The sequence below is a fragment of the Bombina bombina genome, chromosome 2 (genome assembly GCF_027579735.1).
Source record: "Bombina bombina isolate aBomBom1 chromosome 2, aBomBom1.pri, whole genome shotgun sequence".
In the NCBI taxonomy this organism is placed as follows: Eukaryota; Metazoa; Chordata; class Amphibia; order Anura; family Bombinatoridae; genus Bombina; species Bombina bombina.
In genome coordinates this window covers 1115272573-1115288678 of record NC_069500.1, presented here as the reverse complement: position 1 = coordinate 1115288678, position 16106 = coordinate 1115272573, and the positions used below count along the sequence as shown (strand labels likewise).

Sequence of the window (16106 nt, the reverse complement as noted above, 5' to 3'; positions counted from 1 at the left end):
TCCTAATGGCGTTAAAGCCCAGTGCTGCTAGGATGGCATGGAATGTCCAAATGGCACAAAGGGGTTAAAAATATTTTTAGTACATTTTAAAATTATTTTTTGAATCCACTCTCATTGTAAACTAGTACAGGGACAGTCCCTGGATTTTGTTGTATGTCCCTGGATTTGTTTTGTCCCTGGAAATGTCCCCTCTATTAGATTTGGAGTGCTGAAGCTGAGCTGGGGCATGTGTGACACAAGTTAATGGCTAGGAGCTGCCGATGAGGCTATGCATGCAGAAAGTACTCTGCGTGATCACCCAGAGCAGGTCTAGGCAGGGACTCCTTGCTGCACCTACTCTGAATGATCAATGTTTAAACTGCCAAAAATCTGAAGAAAAAACACTTAAACTATGTAAGGAGCTGTGCTGTTTTATTGGAAAAGAGTGTTACTTGGCAACTACTGTAGATAATTTATTGTTTGCATCTTTGCATATTTTAGTCTGATCTTCATAATTAGCACTATGTATAATATGCAGGTTACATATTTTAGCATGAGTTTTAAACAAACACCACTTCCTACCACAGTGTAAAAATTTGAAAATTGTTATCAGATTAAATAATGCAAAAATTAATTTGCACCCAACAGCTCACCCAGTCCGGTACTGTGCATAATCACACTGTAAGATCAGCTGAACTGAGTGTTTGCTGTGTCTCTCTTCCTGTGTATAGTAATATGACATACTGCAGACTAGCTCCTCCCCTGCACCTCAGCCCTCACAGTGTCATTAGGAGTCCAGGATAAATTATGAAGCATTGCTGCTGGCTATTAGGACAGTGGATCTAAGGTAGTTTTGTGTCACGTCGGTTCTGTGTGTCTTTAAGCACTCAGTTGAGCCCTGCAATCGTGTAATATATAGGGAAGTGATAATATATAAGAGCTGGGCAGTTAAAAATAATTGATTAGGAAATGGTTTATGTTTCATTATAACTTTACTGCAATAGTGCAAGAATACTTCTATTTTTATGGACTTTTGGAAGAATTAATGACTGTTAATAGTAAAAGTTTTGTAAATATATGTGCACATGTATTATTTGTTTAAAATACTTTATTACATTTTGACTAGTGATGCAAACTGTCTGCTGTTTACTGGTACAAATTCTAAAGTAAAGGAATTGTTTTTATTCTTTAACATTTTTAAAAGTCTGTTTTTGCATATTGCTTTACTTCTTGTGACATCTCTTCTTATGACGTCTCTTACTGTGATGTCACTGAATATAAAAAAATTACTGCAAATTATGAAATTCAAAGTTGGCAGGATTGAGTTTCCTATGGTTGAGAGATGTCTGTACTTGCAATACTATTCTGTCAAGTAAGCTTTACCTCTAATTAAAATGATATAGATAAATCTTTTTTGCTTTGCTGTGTTATTAACCCTCTGCTGGCTAGACCGACATATAAAATGCTACCTCTTGTGCCCAACATTTGGTGTGTGTATATATATATATATATATATATATATATATATATGTGTGTGTGTGTATTGTATTATTTAAATATAATTAACTCATATTGCTATTGAATGGGATATTATTTGTCTGCTTAATTTTGATGCTGTATTGCAACAATAACCATATGCCCAGAATGTGTTTCAGAGGCTGGTATTGGGGTAGGTGTAAGAGCTTGGTGCTGTAATCTGTACAAAAAAAAAATATGGATACGTCTAAATTATACTATTGCTATCAAATGGATGTGGTTTGATCGCAGAACTGAGTGTTGTGGAGCAGTTGAAAAGTAGGTTGTCAATACTCTGGTAACCTGCTTGCTTGCTCTGCTGCAAAGTGTCTCTGGACATTTTTTTGAAATGTTGGCAACTATGCTAGTAAATGTTCAGATGCACATACATAATATTAGATGCACACGCATGCAGCTCACCTGCATATGGTAGGGGAGACTTGTGTATGAGACAAGTGCGCTTCTATTTTTGCACTCGCTCAAACAATAGTCTAGGGCACTAACATCTGCATGTTTGATAGCACAGGTGCGCTAAGTCCCTCACATGGATTGACGCAAGCCCAATAATTAGTTCACCCCTTGTAATAAGAGTGCCATGAGTGCGTTACAAGCGCTCTCTTCACTATCCATTAAAAGTATAGGGTTTACTAAAAATGTTTCAGCCATGTTAAGATGCTTTGGTTAAAGGGACAGTCTAGTCAGAATTAAACTTTCATGATTCAGCTAGGGCATGCAATTTTAAACAACTTTCCAAATTACTTTTATCATCAAAATTGCTTTGTTCTCTTCGTATTCTCAGTTGAAAGCTAAAGCTAGGTAGGCTCATATGCTAATTTCTAAGCCCTTGAAGGCCGCCTCTTATCTTAATGCATTTGGCAGTTTTCACAGCTAAACAGCCCTAGTTCATGTGTGTCATATAGATAACATTGTGCTCACGCCCGTGGAGTTACCTAGGAGAAAGCACTGATTGGCTAAAAAACAAGTCTGTCAAAAGAACTGAAATAAGGGGGCAGTTTGCAGAAGCTTAGATACAAGATAATTACAGAGCTAAAAATTATATTAATATAACCATGTTGGTTACGCGCAACTAGGGGAATGGGCAATAAAGGCATAATCTATCTTTTTAAACAATAAAAATTCTGGAGTAGACTGTCCCTTTAAAATATTTAACGATCCACTTGTAAAACCAGATTGTCTGTTATTATTTGTACAAGGTCACACAAATGATAATGCACCTGCCCTAGATATAGTGCTCCACTTGTAATCTAGCCATTGAATAGTAGCTCTTTTCAGAGGCATTTTTGCAAACGTATATGTACTGCAAAAATGCTTCTAGTCAAGTCTGAAATGCACTAAAGCTAATAATACTACGTATCTCCTCTGTACAATATATAATAAATAACTGTCACTTTTAAAATATTGCTTAGTGAGAAATGTTAACAAATAAAATGTAATTTATCAAAAGAGAAATTTATTTAAAGTGCAAATATATTTTTTAAAATCTGCTACCAGTAGCAGTAAACAAAATGACCAAACCTCTACATTTATGAGGAAATATTAAAATAATGAGGGTCATGCATAAGGTTAATTATACAAATGTATCAGTCACTTCCAAGAGCAGAAGGTTAACATGCTAGCACTGGATTTATTTATTTTAAAAAGTAGACTAAAGTTTAAATGGAGTTACAAAAATAACTCACAACTCACTGAAACGATTAACATGTTTATCTTTCTTTTAGTACTACAACTGCCAATGAAAGTACAAGTTTATTTAAGAAGTTACTCATATGTTAGCAACAGCTCAACCAGTAAAGCTTTATTAGGCAAACGAATGGCGAACACCACAAAATCAATTAAGCAAAATAGATATAAAGAGGTAATGATATTTACATGATTAATATGGGTTCATAAATACAGAGTGCCCAACTGTCCTGTATTTTGCAGGAAGCCCAAGTTTTATAGTTCTATCTCATTGTTTATAACATATACAGCTCTCCTCAAATCTGCACATAGACCCATCATGGCCTATGTTCATGTGGGACTTAGCCCAAAGCCTTACAGTCCCAGATACAAGCCAGAAAGACTGATATGTATGTGAATATCTAACTTCTAATGTTTTAAAAATGATATCCACGACTGTGGTGTAATTTTGGCTTAGGAAATCCACAGATCATTTTGGGTCAGGAGAAAAGAAATCATTGTTGCAGAATTGGGAGTGATTGTAGAATATTTGCTACCTGTAACATTTACCCACCTTAAAGGGATATGAAACTCAAACATTTTATTTTGTGATTCACAGATAATACAATTTTAAACACGTTTCCAATTTACTTCTGCTATCAAATTTGCTTTGTTCCTATAATATTCTTTGTTGAAGAGATAGCTAGATAGGTGTCTGGAGCAATATATGACAGGAAATAGTGCTGCCATCTAGTGCTCTTGCAACATTCTTGCAAAACTCTATACATCCTCCCTTGGAAAACTTATAGCCTCCTTTGGATTCCAGTACCACTTATATGCTGATGATACCCAAATCTATCTTTCCTCTCCTGGTATCTCTCCCTCTTTACTCAACTAGATTTCCAACTGCCTCTCTGCAATTTCCTCTTGGATGTCTTCACACTACCTCCAATTCAATATGTCCAAAACTGAGCTGCTTCTTATTCCCCCCTCTTCGAGACATCCAACACCTGACATTTCTCTGATGGTTGGAGACTCTATTCTCAACACCTCACCCCAGGTCCGCTGTCTTTGGATCACACTTGACTCAGAACTTACATTCAACCCACATATACAAGCGCTTACAAAATCCTGCCATTCACACCTAAGCAACATTTCCAGAGTTATCCCTTCCTTACTAAAAAAAACCTACAAAAATACTAATTCATTCCCTCATTTTGTCACACTTTGATTATTGCAATCTACTTCTAAATGGCCTTCCAAAACACTGCCTCTCCTCCCTCCAATCTATTATGAATGCTTCTGCTAGACTCATCCACCTAAGTTGCCGATCTACATCAACTGCTCCACTCTGCCAGTCTCCCCATACACTCCAGAATACAATTCAAAGCATTAACACTAACTTACAAAGCACTCAACAGTCTAACTCCCAACTATATTTCCTCTCTCATCGTGAAATATTCCCCATCCCGTCCTCTTCTATCAACCTCTGACCTACATCTCTCCACTGATGTAATCTCTATGTCCCACTCCCATCTCCAAGACTTCTCACGTGCTGCTCCTGCCCTCTGGAACTTTCTACCCTACTCCATAAGACTGTCTCCAACCTTGTATAGCTTCCAACTCTCCTTGAAAACCCACCTATTCATAAAGGCTTACCATCTCTCCATCATCTCTCATCCTAACCAAACGAATACATGAACTGCCTGACAAACTGCTGCAACTACAACCGTTGTGACAAGCTACCCCCAACCTTATGTCTCTGCACCCTAAACCTGTAAACTGTGAGCTCTCCGGTGCAGGCTTCCTCCTGTACTAGATTTTTTAGTTTTTTTATGTTTTGCATTTTATCACAAATCTTTGTCATTTTATACCCCTATCATTGTACCCAGTGGCTCTATACAAAAATTTAGCTGCGCTATACAAATAAATTATAATAATAATAGTACATCAGACACCTGCACCCTCCTGATCTTATGTCCCTGCTCTTCACCAAAAAATACCAAAGAACAAAGAAAAATTTATAATAGAAAAACATTGTATGCTCTGTCTGAATCACAAAATATATTTGTTTTATTATATATCCCTTTAAACTAGGATTGGTTGAATGTATGTTTATTATTTATGGAATGTTTTCACATTACATATGTATACATTACAATTAATATGTATGTTTAGTGCAAAATTTCTGCCTAGCTCCTTTTAGGAATATGCATTCTTAGTATATATTACGTGCAAGACTTTATGACAACCACCTACTGATAACCTTGCTAAAATTGTCCCTGTTCTGTATAGAAGAAAGGACTCTCCTTGTGTTGACTCCTCCTGGGGAGGCTGTGTTTATGGTGGTTACTTGTACCTTTCTGGGCTATAAGGTCTCTTCTAAAAAGAAAAAAAAGGGTTCCCCCTACTTTTATAAGGGAGTCTTTTGCAGTTTAAATGGAAAGAAAGTTAGAAAATGGATCCCAAACCCCTCCTTGATTATGTTATCTTCCTGGTGTCTGCACTGTAGGAGATCTTATTTTATATGTATTTCATATAATATTTATAAATTAATTCAAAAATATAACTTAAGTCACTGCTAGATTGTGTAAAGTTTGCTTAAAAGAATTTCAAGTGGAAAAGTTTATGATTCTAATCTGTACAGAAGACCAATAAACAATGTACTTTATATAGAGTTCACACAATTCTTATTTCAATAAAACCCTGCTATTACAATTAATAAACAATTGCAAAATTATAGGACAGGTTAAAGATAAAAGTATACTGTAAAATAATACTAAAGCTTTTTCTATTTAATGCTGCAATCATATATTTAGACATTAATGTGGCCTATTAAGATTATCCTAGATTACTGTTTAATGAACTGTCATGGAACTTCTTAACAGAAAAATAGTGCATCTTAGTAAAACTAATCCTCAGTTTCTGAATAAAACAAAAGTGTATAATAGATCTGAAAAAAGAATAAACATTAAAAGTGTAAACATATTTTAATTCAATGACAATTACTAAATGTAGATAACAACCGCATAATCCAGTATCACTGCCAACTTTTATTCATCTTCTACTCAACATGCTAATTCAAAGAATATTTGATTTTTTCGTGAATTTTTCAAAGTACAACAACTTAAAAACAAAAGTGTGCTTAATACTATTGGCTAGATTCCGAGTTTTGCATTAGAGGCTGTGCGGTGCTAACAAACAGTTTATGCTCACCGCTCACTTACAGACAGCGCTGGTATTACGGGTTTTTACAAACCCGGCATTAACCGCAAAAAAGTGATTGTAGAGCAAAATTTTGCTCCACATCTCACCTCAATACCAGCGCTGCTTACGTTAGCGGTGAGCTGGCTGAACGTGCTTGTGCACGATTTCCCCATAGGAATCAATGGGGGAGAGCCGGCTGAAAAAAGTCTAACACCTGCAAAAAAGCAGCGTAAAGCACCATTGATTCCTATGGGGAAATAAAATTTATGTCTACACCTAACACCCTAACATGAACCCCGAGTCTAAACACCCCTAAAATTACACTTATTAACCCCTAATCTGCCGCCCCCGACATCGCCGCCACCTACATTATATTATTAACCCCTAATCTGCTGCTCCGGACAACGCTGCTTTTTAAGCCTAAAGCAAGACTCGTAATCTAGCCGTATGTGCTTTTGCAAGTTTTTAACCCTTTAACTGCTGAGCCATTTCCACCCATCTGCTGAGCTGTTTTGAAGTTTCTAGATGTTGCAAACATTTAACCCTTATTGTATGCCATTTTCAGAGAGAAACCAACACATATTATATATTGTTTTTTTCAGCAGACCCAGCAGATTCACACTATACCATTAGTTTATGTATAAATTATGTCATGTGAGAACTGTACTATAAAAAGTGTAAAAAAAGTGTATATTGCTAGTAAAATTTTAATAAATAAGGTTGTAAACAATAGTGTTTGTGTGTTTTATAAACTCTTGAAAAAAAGAAGAAGGGGTTAATCTTTAATAAATTTGGGGACTTTTGGTATTAATAACTTTGATGTGCACATATGGGCTCCCATGAGCCTCTACTGAAATATATTTATATATATATATGAGTATGTGTTTTACTTTTATTATATATTTTTTTTTTTTTCAAATGTGTTCATTGTATATATTTGTAGCTTGGAGAGCTTATGGGACCAAGTTTAAACAACATCTTATGTCATTTAGGCCATATTTACATGTACTAAACAGATATCTGTGCAATCTAAAGGTAGTTTTATATAATGTTTCACACTTTTGTATGCATAATACTATAAGAAATATAGCACAGTACTGAAATCAGAAAAATAATAGTATTTGTCTTAAATATAGACTAGTATTTGTATAACACAAAAAACAAACCAATGACACAGACTGTGACTTTTATTTTTAAAAGGATATCGATGAAAATGTCTGGATTTTGGAATTCCAGCTTTGGGGGATTTGTCCCTGTAGTAAGAAACACAGTGTTTGGAAAGTTTTCCCTCTTTTCCATCATAATTTCAAAGGGTCAAATTACGAGTGGAGTGCACGCAAATGATAAGGGGTTTATTGTGGGTGTTTGCTCTCGTCTGGTTTACCGCTGGTATTACGAGTTGAAAGTAAACGTGATCGCTTGAGCGCAATTTATGCTAGAAGGATTACCCTGTCCTCAGAGCTCTAGTTCACTGCTTCGCAAAACAAAAAAGTGTCACAAAACACATCAAAAATACATTACAAAGTACCCTTACACTTATAATAACACTATCTAATAAAAAATATTCCAAAAAAATATTGCACACAAAAGTTATGAGAGCTCAAAGATATGAGGTCTCAGGTGTTAGAAAAATAAAAGGCAGGCAAAGGGTTTTTACATTGAGATAAATACATATACATGTCTAAATATGCACGGTTGGGGTACTTGTGAACACTCAGAGTACAACTGCTGTATACCCCTAAAGGTACAAATTTTGCAAAAAAAATTATTAAAGTGTGTATATGTACATATATATATTTATACATATATATATATGTGTGTGTGTGTGTTTACATATGAATTTATGTATTTATATGTGTATATATGTATTTACAGACACACATAACACATAAATACATATGTACACACATAAGACATTTATATAAGTGCATTGAAGCCCTTTGCAGTTAAGTAGATGAAAACATGAAAAAACATATTTATGCAATATTCACATTTAATAAAAGTTTTAACTATGTATTTACTGTAAATATTTGACATTCCAATGTTCTGCACATAGTAGAATATGTTCTAAGTATTAATAAATAGATATTCCTATATATAGCTATATAAATTGTTGCCTATATATAATCATGGATATATATATATATATATATATATATATATATATATATATATATATATATAGGTATACATATATATTATACCAAAATACCATGAGATATACACTCACCAGCCACTTTATTAGCTACACCTTGCTAGTACCGGGTTGGACCCCATTTTGCCTTCAGAACTGCCTTAATTCTTTGTGGCATAGATTCAACAAGGTGTTGGAAACATTCCTCCGAGATTTTTCTCCATATTGACATGATAGCATCACGCAGTTGCTGCAGATTTGTTGGCTGCACATCCATGATGCGAATCTCCCATTTCACCACATCACAAAGGTGCTCAATTGGATTGAGATCTGGTGACTGTTGAGGTCACTGGAGTACAGTGAACTTATTGTCATGTTCAAGAAACCAGTTTGAGATGATTTAAACTTTGTGACATGGTGAATTAGGAGCATCCCCATACCGTGCTGTTTCCTGTGGCGCTCTGGAAGCCCTGCAGACGTGCGCAAGGATTGGGAGACGTAGAACACACTCTCACCTGCCCGTGGAGGATTCCTTACGTGGTGACATTTTATTGCTTATTGTGAATTTACACATTGTACGTGTGTTTTTATGTGCGCATTTGGCACTTCTTAATAAAACCGTTTTACCCTTAGAGTGGCTTGCACTCTGTTCCTCTTGTGTCTTTATGGTGCATTATCCTGCTTGAAGTAGCCATCATAAAATGGGTACACTGTAATCATAAAGGGGTGGACATGGTCAGCAACAATACTCAGGTAGGCTGTGGCATTTAAACAATGCTCAATCGGTACTAAGGGGCCCAAAGTGTGCCAATAAAACATCTCCCACACAATTACACAACCACTACTTGATACAAGGCAGGATGGATACATGCTTTCAGGTTGTTTACGCCAAATTCTGACTCTACCATCTGAATGTCGCAGCTGAAATCGAGACTCATCAGACCAGGCAACATTTTTCCAATCTTCTATTGTCCAATTTTGGTGAGCCTGTGCGAATTGTAGCCTCAGTTTCCTGTTCTTAGCTGACAGCAGTGGCACCCAGTGTTGTCTTCTGCTGCTGTAGCCCATCTGCTTCAAGGTTTGACGTGTTGTGCTTTCAGAGATGGTATTCTGCATACCTTGGTTGTAACGAGTGGTTATTTGAGTTACTGTTGCCTTTCTATAATCTCAAACCAGTCTGCCCATTCTCCCCTGACCTCTGACATCAACAAGGCATTTTTGTCCACACAACTGCCGCTCACTGGATATTTTCTCTTTTTTGGACCATTCTCTGTAAACCCTAGAGATGGTTGCGCATGAAAATCCCAGTAGATCAGCAGTTTTTGAAATACTCAGACCAGCCCGTCTGGCACCAACAAACATGCCACGTTCAAAGTCACTTAAATTCCCTTTCTTGCCCATTCTGATGCTCTGTTTTAACCTCAGCAAGTCATCTTCACCACATCTAGATGCCTAAATGCATAGAGTTGCTGCTATGTAATTGGCTGATTAGTAATTTGTGTTACCAAGCAATTGAACAGGTGTACCTAATAAAGTGGCCGGTGAGTGTATGTAGATTTATGTATTTATTTATGAATAAATAGAACATATTCTTCTATGTGAAGAACATTGGAATGTGAAATATTTATATTTTCATGTCGGGTTAGCGCACATAAGAAAATGAGATCAGGTTTGTGCGCAAGTAGGGTGTTAGTTTTTTCCACTTTTTTTTCTCCATTGACTTCTAATAATAATTATCAGGTATTTGTAGAGCGCTAACAGATTCCGCATGCACTAGTAATCTAGCCCTAAGTGTATGCAGTAGCTTCAGATAAAGTTGCTATTTTAATTTTTTTTAATGATGTTGCTTTTATGATTCATTTCTATTGTGAAATTTGCTTTATTCTGTTATTATCCTTTATTGAAGGAGCTTTGCACTACTGAGAGATAGCTAAACACATTGAGTGAGTCAATGACAATGGCAAATATGTGCAGCCACCAATCATCAGCTAGCTTCCAGTAGCGTAGTGCTGCTCCCGAGCCTACCTACATGTGCTCTTCAACAAAGGATATCAAGAGAACAAAGCAAATTAGACACGAGAAGTATATTGGATTTGTTTTCTTTAAATTAATTAATTTTAACTTTACTGTCTGTTCAAGTAAATATATTGATATTTAATCATGCAAGCTACTATAGTTTTATCTCTTTTGTCTTTGAATAACAAATCACATTTTCCAATTATTAAAAATAAGCTATTCAGAAATATAAAACTGTATGACTTACTTTATGTCTTCCCATACTTCAGGCCCATAATTTCTTATAACAAGCAGCTCCAAGGCATGGTTAACAAATCCATACTATAAAGAAATGCAAAAAGAGATAACATATCTTAAAAATTGAGGTTAAACCTATTATACATATTCAACTGTGGGACTTACTCTTACAATACTAATATGTGACTTTATGGCACATTAAACAAAAGTATAGAAATTAATTTTCTGTCCCACAGAAAATAAGTACCCTTCCTAACCAATCACAACACTATCCATTTGTATGTAAATATGAATGTGCAGTGTTGTTCACGCATGTGCAGTAGAAGAATTAGATGGAAGATGCCATCCCTTCTTCTCTTCCCTTAAAGTAATTTAGTACTGCATATGCTTAGTTATAATCTCTACTCTGTATTTAAACATATACCTAAAGACTCACAGTCGATGGCTGCCTAAAGGCATTCTCACTGATTTAAGTTTATAATGAAAGGTTATTTTAATAAAACTAAATATTTTGTTAGAAGCTTTCTTAACACCCAGCTGTATCAGACAGGTATACTTTGAAGAGTTTCCAATCCATACTCATGCTCGGAAGGGCTGAGCTATTAACCATACAAAGCTGCAAAATCCTTAAAATTAATCCTACTAGTTACTAGTATTTAAGTGTTTAAAATCAAACAGTAAGAGAAAAGTCAATATCTGTTTTATAGTTTAAATTGTAGCTTTAAATATATTTTAATTTCATAACCACATTTGTATGTAAATTTAGTACAGTTCAATAACATTTCTAGATAGTCACGTTTTCTTTTTAAAATCTAAGGAGTTAATAATCTGTGTTAGAAACATAGCATTAATTGTTGAATTAGTAAAAGTAAAGTCTAAAGTAATAAACCTCCAACAGCTTGAATCACTTTACTATGAACAACAGAGAAAAAAAAGCTAATAGGTAAATCATTTTTGGTTTATGTGTGTTTGATGTTTCCTGTGTTTTTTTCCCGTGAATCGGTCTAATAGTATTATGTTTATATAAAATACATGCGTGTACAAATATCAGTGAAGTTCAATAAAGAAAAACGTTAACTGTCAGGAGGAGGAATTACAGAGCTAACCACAAAGTTTTACAGCTTCTCTAACCAAAGATTTCTAGATCCGTACAACTAAGTAATGGTAGTGCTAACACAGTACCAAACTTAAAATGTGGTTGATTAAAATAAACTCAGATATCTGTAACTGGATTATCCAACCTTTTCACATAAAAAGTCACACTGAAATGAATTGGGGCCAGTAGGCTAATTTTAGATATATTACAAAATGGAAAAAAACACTATATACAGGAGTGATTTCAGTAACAGACCATATTGATAGATCCATCTAGAGCAGCATATGCAAATAAAATCCATCAAATCAATGTAGAATCCAAGTCTGTCCTATGCGATATATCCGGACATCAGTCTCAGTGTTTGATTCATCACACAGAAATTTATGTTACTTACGGACAAGTGAAATTTGCACAATATATTGATTCAGATATAATATAATTATGAGCAATCGACATTTAAAATGTGTTATAAAGTACAGTATTAACAATGGGCAGAATACATCAACTGCTATGAAGTAGTGAAAGTACATGCAGAATGCATAAAAAACAGCATTGTATAAGGTAGTGAAAATTACAGACTAAGGGGTAGATTCTATTCCATTTTATAAAGATTGAAACCATTTTTTTGTCAACAAAATTCTCTATTTTTAAGGTATTTATTTTTAAGGGGTAGTTTGTGTGTGGATTATGTGAAAATCTTTTCAACTGGAATAAAATCCACCTATAGGTGAGGATTATAGTTACTATCATCCTTGTCATCTTTGTTGTGGACCAACAGATGCCACGGCTCTATATATATTTTGCCTTAATAATTTCACTTCCGGTTACCTGACTTTTGCGACAGGGATATGATTTAGTGTGGTGTTTGCTGCATTGCATACTCTGTAGCTTTAATCATATGATTAATTAAGTCATTTTGTATATTTCTATGGGCTGTCTACACCTTTTATTGTCTAAAATACCAGACTTTTTAACCCATTTCCTGCATTTACCCTTATTTCCATCATTTTCCTATAATATTGCTAATTCTACTTTATTGGGCGCCCGAAACCTTAAAGGGATATTCTGATCAAAATTTAAATGCACATAGATTAATTAAATCTGTGGATATTTGCAATATAAATTCACTGGCAAATATGCTTCTAGTAAAAGTTATCACTGATTTAGTGTTAGCATTTTTGTCTGCACATGCACGTGAAGCATAGCTAGATATTGTCAGTGCACCAGCATTTAAAATACTGTAGTTGCTCAGAGCATCAGTGGGGCTTGTATCATGTCAGCAATTAACAAATTGGGTCATTACAAGATGGTATAAGAATCTTAGGCTCTCAGAGCATGTGCTGTGTTTAAAATGCAGGCACATGGTGCATACTTAAATACACTTTTGAAACAGCTATAGCTTTTATTAGTAGCATTTTTGCTAAGAAATGTTTATTACAAAAATGCTTTTATTCAAAACTGAAATGCATCCATGTGGATTCCAATTTTGTCCTTATGTCCATTTAAGGGACCTTAACGATAACAGTTACAGTTGAACTAAATATACAAAACAATAGCTTTATTTTTACCACAAGTGTGATCTCTTCCTTGGTGCTGCCAATGTCTATACATAAAACTATACATAACTCTTTTTTTTTTTTTAAAAACTCTCTCTTGTTTTTTTTTTACTTCCTTTAAAGGGATATGGACATCAAAATTAAACTGATTTTACAGCTTTAAAAACTTTGCTCCTTTCTATAAGAACATGATGAGAAAGGTTCATGTTTTCACAAACATTGTTATATTTACTGCTTCCATATAGTTCACGAGACATAAGCACTCTTGAGCCTATTATGCTTTTATGGATTGAGATCTAAGTTTCAACAAAGGATACCAAGAGAAAGAAGTACATTTGATGCAAGTTTTTTTTTAATTGTATATTCTATCTGAATCATTAACAGTTGACTTCTGCGTCTCTAATAACTGTACTGACTCATGCTAAAATAAGCTAAAATATAATTATCAATAGTTCTACAATGTAACTGAAATCTACTGTCTCACTATCAATACCATCAAACCTCAACTATCCTTTTCTGTTACACTAATCTAACAGTATCATTCCACTAAAATGATCTAGAGACTGGCTGTGCAGTTAAAACAGACTACATAGTCTCAATATTATGTTCCAGTTCCACCTCTAGTTGTTTCTAGATTGCAAGCTACCTGATAAGAAACCACTTTTTTACAGTATTGTTACTCTATTAAAGTCTGTTATTAATGTAAATGTGTGTATTTAAAATACTGATGAAGTATACTGATAACATCACTCAAAACCTATTCTAACTTTACTGGTAACACAATTATATATAATTCCTACTTATACCTCACCATACATTATAAATGTATCATATTCAATTAGTTTATATTGTTTGAAATAATACTTTGTTTTTAGTGTTGAAATACACAATATTTATTTTTAATGTAACATAGATGCTTATCGTTCACATCTAGGAAATTGCACATGAGAAAAAAGGGAACAAGCAATTGTATCTAGCTGGCCAATTTGATCTTTGTTAACGTTGTGCTTTTCTGTAGACTAACTGGTTTTGTTTCCTTTTAAAGGTTTTAATTTTAATAACTAAAGAAATAGATACAAGGAATTGAGGTTTTGTCTCTAAATAAGTAGTATGAACAAGTAATAAACACTTCCTCTTAGACAAACAGAGGAACAGTGGGAGATCATGGGAAATGTGAACATGCTATCCTGCAGAATAAACTTAATGTCACATAGATTATAGTAAAATGAAATAATAATATTATAAGGCCACAGCTGTATTGCATTAATAATACTGTTTCATACATAGCAGATTCATACTTGTAGAGATGTTTTAGCTCAATATGTAATCAGTTTTAATAATAGAAATGTAATAAAAACATGTTTTGTGTGTGTTGTTTTGTGAATTCAGCATCTGTCTGTTACAGTAATCTCAATATGTGCTTTGTCAACAACACAGGCATTCTTTTTATCAGAATTATATTCAATAACAAGTATAAAAAAAACACATAAAGAATTATTGCTGTTATTTCATTTTTAACCTATTGTGTTTTTTTAATCAAATTCTATTCCCCAGTACTCAGCAGTACAGATCTGTGCAGTATCTTTAAATGCCCACACATCGGGGTAATTAGGACATTGTGTTACTATATAGCAAGATTTCCTCTATTCTTCAACCTATGGCATCCAGTGCAGAATTCATGTTTGGTAAAATTGTCATTTTATGCCTATAAATAATCATCATTAGATTATGTGTTTTCGGTAAACAACAACACGATTATCTATGCAAGAACTGCTACAATATAACACATAATAATAGTAAACTAATCAAAAAAACATGAGAAGAGATCAACAAACAAATACATTAATGCTAAAGGCAAAGATGATCCTGTAAAAAACAAAGCAATTTATTTGATTCATTAAATCCTTATTAAGCTATGGTTTTAGGGATAGTGTTTTCACATAATTTGAAGCATACATGCTCTAAACCTACATTATGTAAGCAAAAAATATAATAATATGCAGCTCATACAATTTGTACCCTAATAATCATATATGTAAATGATATATACACAATGGGGATAGCTCTTATTCCAGCAAAAATCACTCATACTAAACAATTCTGAAGCAATTAAAGGGAAGAAAAATAAATTTACAGACTTACCATTCTGACTGTTATATAATCAATCCACTTTTAAGAGGAAAATGGGACACAAAGAGTTACTTAATAAGAGCTTCTGCAGCCCTGTGAGGCTTAAAACGACAGTAAAGGACAATACTGACACAGCCCCGCCTTCCTGGAGAATGACACTTGCTTCAGCCAATAGGGGCTCAAATAATTAGGATTCTATTCTCCCCTCTTGGCGTTTTAGCAGAGGATGCCTGAAATGACAATGAGCTCTGCAGAGGGAGCTGGGAATCAGCTGCAGCCCCGCTTGTTGCTCCAGCAACGGCAAAGTCAGGTTCAATACGTAGATGCTGTGCTGTCTGTCATCTAGAAAATGTATGACTTGTTTCTGCAAATTTGATTAAACTGGTAGAGTTTACCATGGGAGAAAGGCTGTCATAATATTCATTTAAAATGGAGTTTTATTCATGCCGGAAACATAATATTTTCTTCTAAAAAGGGGACTGTCGTGCTATGTTTATAAACCTTCTGCCCCATTATAAAGATATATGCAAAGCTATTTTGGTGTAAAACGTTGTCT

The 16106-nt window shown here is 34.5% G+C and overlaps 1 protein-coding gene across 2 annotated transcripts in view; it reads right to left on the bottom strand.

The window, feature by feature from the left end:
• The window catches only part of GUCY1B1 (guanylate cyclase 1 soluble subunit beta 1), a 396478-nt gene extending 380819 nt beyond the window's left edge, over positions 1-15659 (bottom strand). For both annotated transcript variants that reach the window (XM_053703767.1, XM_053703768.1), the window contains exons 1-2: positions 15563-15659; positions 10779-10852 (exon numbers count right to left, since the gene is read on the bottom strand). In XM_053703767.1, coding sequence (XP_053559742.1) covers positions 10779-10852; positions 15563-15565 — 77 coding nt within the window. In that variant the 5' untranslated portion in view covers positions 15566-15659. The remainder of the gene's footprint in view (positions 1-10778; positions 10853-15562) is intronic.
• Positions 15660-16106: the final 447 nt, after the last annotated feature.